Raw genomic sequence first — 4505 nt, 5'->3', positions numbered from 1 at the left:
TGGCCACTCTTGCATGAGGGCCTGTGTGTGCTGGCTCTGAGCCAGGAGGAGTAAGGAGGCATCCAAGGGAAGAGAATGCTTTCTGGCTGTGCTCATCACCCCAGTTAGCTGGTGCAGTGGTTGCACTCACACTGAGCTCCAGAGGAGAGGCTGGGTCAGAGGGTATTGGGAGTCATGCCCTGAACTAGACACAGTGCGGTCAGATTTGTGCAGCAGGGAGAAGATCTAAGGCAAGAGAATAGTGCCGAGGGGTGAGGCTGATGGATGTGAACATTGCACAGTGTGGGATGGGGAGGGATGGGTCAGGGCATGGCAGGTCATGACCGTGCTGATGTGTGTGCATGGTGTGGTGGTCAGTCAATCGCTATTTTGTGGAACCTTCTAGCCTCCCCAGGAAGTCTTGTGTGGTATTTGTGCCTCCTCCCCTTACTCTGTATTGTGGGCCCAGGATAAGGATGAGGACAAGGTAGGCCTGGCAGGTGAGGTGATGCAGTTTATTACAAGGTGGATCCCTGCACGGAGTTATACCCTGCACATTTTGAGCCTAGAGAGGCCCTGGGAGCTTCAGGCAGTCCTGGGTTGTTGCATGCTGAGCTAGGTGCATGTGGAAGCAGAAGCCATGGTGGGGGTCACCATAGGAGGAGATGCATGGGAGACCCTGGCTGCACCTGGGGTGGGTGAAGTGCTCAGGAGTAGCTTGGTAACCTGAATGCCTCTGGAGATGTTGCTGCCCAGGTGTTCAGGCTGATGTTTGAGGCTGGAGCCAGGAGGCTGACAGAAGTTGGGGAGGGGTGAGAGCAATAAGTGCCCTGTGGTCAGCAGCAGGATTTTTGGCCACAGGTGGCAGTGCAGCAGGCGGCCTTGCAGCAGGTGGGCCGGCAGATGAGGGAGACAGAGGAGGCAGGGCGGCAGCTGGTGGAGGTTGGACAGCAGGAGGGGGCGCAGCAGCAAGAGTAGGAGGATGTAGTGGTGCAGCAGGAGGGCCTGCAGGAGAGAGGCACACAGCAGGCAGCTGGGCTGCACACGGGCCTGCAGATGAGGGACACAGAGGAGGCAGGGTGGCAGCAGCTAGGCTGGCAGCAGGAGGAGGCTGGACAACAGGCTGTGGTCACACAGCATCTGGGCTTGCAGCACACAGGCAGGGCGATGCAGCAGCTGGGCTTGCAGCACAGAGGGACACAGTAGCAGGACTGCACTGAGCAGGGGGAGGCAGAGCAGCTAGGGTCTTGGCAGCAGGACTGCTGGCAACCTGATGGTGAGCAGGAGGAGGTGCAGACAGACTGGCAGGGGCTGGGTTCACAGGCTGTCTGGCAGGTGGCGGGCACACAGCAGACTGGGCGGCACAGCAGGGTCAGGCAGGAGGTTGGCGTGCAGCAGGGGTTTGGGCAGCAGGAGGGGCCACAGCAGCTGGGTTCACAACAGCTCTCGGGGCAGTCGTCCAGCTGCCAGGAGGAGCCTGTGCACGAACCGGGCAGGCAGACGTTGCTGTCACAGCTCACGTCACTGGAGCAGACGGAGACAGCTGAGGACATGGGACCACAGGGCCCAGAAAAGCAGGTTTCTGCCATGGTGGAGCAGCTGTGTTGGGTGCCTGGGGCAGCAAAGAGTGTGAGAGGGGTGTCAGTGAGGGGCTGAGTGCCTGGTGCAGGGAGTACTTGAGCCTCACTGGGATTGTGCTTGTGGGTGTGGGTCTGTGTGAGTGTGTGTGTGTGTGTGTGTGAGTGTAGCTGTGGGGCTGTGTGTGAAGGTGGTGTATCCTGGTGGGCTTTTATATCCCTGCTTCAGGAGGATGTCCCAAGGGGAGATTGAGCCTTCTTCCTTGTTGTTGTTTATGGCTGGCTGCTTCCCTCAGAGCCCATCATTAAGTGATGGTGATATTGTCCAGGGGATGGCCAGCAACCCATAAACATCCTCAATTTGCTTTCCATTTGCACCCTTTAGGAAACATCTATGAAGCCCCTTCTGTTGGCCTGACACAGGGCTAAGTCCTGAGCATCCAGTGACAGAAGGGAAAGCTGGTGGGCTCAGGGTCCCTTGAGCAGAGACAAGCTCCTGGGGGGCTAAGTTCGGATGGGAACGCATTGATAGGCATGATCAGGCAGGCTTCTTGTACAGGGTCCAAGCTGGGAATGTCTGGAGGTGGATGGGAAGATGGGGGAGGGGCATTCTGAGCCTTCCCAGCAGCTTGGGTAGACAGGGAGTTTTGTGTTGGGAGACCAGCAGGCCCGTCTGGCCCAATGTAATATTGACACAAAGGAGTGTTGTCCAAGACATCAGGAGAGCAAGTGGAGAGCTTGGGCAGGGCTGTGAATGGCCAACGGCATAATCATTTGTATTCTGTTTGATGGCAGATACTTGGGCATAAAGTGACCTGATCAGACCTGGGTATTCAGCTCTTCCCTGGGGCAGCGTCCAGAGTGGAGGCGCCAAACACATGGCTCCCAACGGCATCAAGGGTGGCAGAACCAGATTAAAATATATTGGGAAATACCTAACAATGTGAATAAAAATATGGCTAGGCAGTGACCAAGTCTAGTATGGTTGTAGAGAGGTAAACTGGAAAGAATGTGTGCACGTGTGAGACAGAGACAGAGGAAGAGGCAGAGAAAGAGAAATGGAGAGACTGAGACACAGAGAAATACAAATATACACATAGAGACAGAGAAAGGCAGAGACAAAGACAAAAACAGAGACAGAGAAATATCAAAATAGAGGAGACACAGTGCTTTACACAGGGAGAAACAGGAGAAGAGAGAGACAGAGACACATTGACAGATAATGAAGATGGGAGGGGGAAATGGAGAGAGATGGGGAGGGAGAAAAGAGAGAGACAGAGACAGAGAGACAAAGAACTCGAATTAACAGCGAACCACCTAGAAGAGGCAGGAGCTGGGGTCACAGCCAGAGGTAGAACAATTGTCCCAGGAAAGCAGAGCTTCCTATTCTCGGTCTCCCCAGGCCCAGGGACTAGAGAGTGGATGCTGTAGTGGATGTCTGGGGGTAGCAGAGGAGGGAAAGAGAGAGCCCCAAGGCACAGCCTCTGTTTTCTGTGTCAAAGAGGAGGCAAGGTCTTCTCCTCAGAGGGAGGAGCTGGGGCTGCTGGAGGATGCTTGGCTAGAGGAGAAGGTTTGGAGCAGCCGTGGTTGGGAGAAGGGGTGGTGACCAGAGATCAGCCAGGACATTGCCTCCCATCAAGGGGCTCCCAGCTGAGATCAGAGAAGACAAGTTGTTTATCCTGGCCAGGTGACTGTCTCCAGGGTCCTTCTGAAGCACAGCATGGGAGCAGGGAATGCTGATGGTTTGGGATTCTGCTGCTGGTCTGCAGTTTGCTTCAGGCTCTGAAGCCAGAGTTGATTTTGGAGGGGGGTGGTTGGGGCTTTGCTTGGAGGGCTGTGGGGCATTTGGGAAGAATGGGCAGTGGAGGTGGGGAGCCTGCCCTAGAGAAGTAGAGGTCTAGATCCAGCCACCAGGTGCTCGTGTGTGGTTTCATCTGGCCATGTTGTTCAAATGCAAAATGTTTGAGTGCCAAAACGACTATTTTATGGAGAACTCACACAAGGCAGGCACTCACATGGCGGTGAGAAGAAACAGTATGAGGACACCCCCAAGGTGTCTCTGAAGAACTTTAGAACTGATTGTGTGACGTGGGAGACACTGGCACAGGACTGGCCAACATGGCATGTCCTCATCAAAGGTGCTGTGCTCTGAGAAAGCAGAATTGAAGTAACTCAAAGGAAATGCAAGGTGTGCAAATTTAGAGAATCCTCCCAATGTTCACATGGACTACTTGTGCCCAACCTCTTCTAGAGCCTTCCAAAATTGTTTGGTCTGATCAGCCACATTCGGACACACTATAATTGACCCTAACAGAGTGATGGCATTCTGGTCCTTCTTGAGAAGGAAGGACAACAACCAGTGGGAATCTCCTGGCAGCTGGCGTCCCCTGGAGCAACAGCCCCCACTCTCCACAAACACACACATCCATGCATGCACACACACACACACACACACACACACACACACACACACTCTGAAATATACACACAAACACAGAGACACAGAAGCACACACACACACACACACACGTGCATGCGCACGCACACACACACACACACACACACACACACACACACACACACAGGGACAGGCTCTCAGATGCCCAGGGCCCCTCTCTGCTCTCCTGATTGTGATCTTCAGGACTCTCTTACACTTCTCTTCTCTCTGGCTCTGAATGCATCAATGTATTACTCTAAGAACCCCCCTGAGAAATGACCTGGATTCTCTCCCACAAACCACAGGAGGGCTGTAAACTTGCCCCCTGTAAAAGCTGGTTGTCCTTTCTAATTATCTGGCACACAAGGCAGTGTCCACTCAGGGAAACGTCCTGCCCATCCAGTCCACATTTATTAAGCATTTACTGTGTGCCAAGCACTGGGGAAATAACTAATGAATAAAAGACAGTCCCTGTCCTTAAGAAGCTTGCAATCTAATTGGAGGAGAATAAA

The 4505-nt window shown here is 53.8% G+C and overlaps 1 protein-coding gene across 1 annotated transcript; it reads right to left on the bottom strand.

The window, feature by feature from the left end:
• Window positions 1-815: 815 nt before the first annotated feature.
• Window positions 816-1568, bottom strand: LOC110203515 (uncharacterized). The gene has a single exon (XM_020980018.1). It carries the CDS (start codon window positions 1566-1568, stop codon window positions 816-818), a length of 753 nt encoding a protein of 250 aa, XP_020835677.1.
• Between the last annotated feature and the right edge of the window lie 2937 nt (window positions 1569-4505).

The sequence above is a fragment of the Phascolarctos cinereus genome, unplaced genomic scaffold, assembly GCF_003287225.1.
Source record: "Phascolarctos cinereus isolate Bilbo 61053 unplaced genomic scaffold, phaCin_HiC Scaffold_5;HRSCAF=322, whole genome shotgun sequence".
In the NCBI taxonomy this organism is placed as follows: Eukaryota; Metazoa; Chordata; class Mammalia; order Diprotodontia; family Phascolarctidae; genus Phascolarctos; species Phascolarctos cinereus.
The sequence above is the reverse complement of the archived record's forward strand: the minus strand, read 5'-3'. Positions and strand labels throughout refer to the sequence as shown.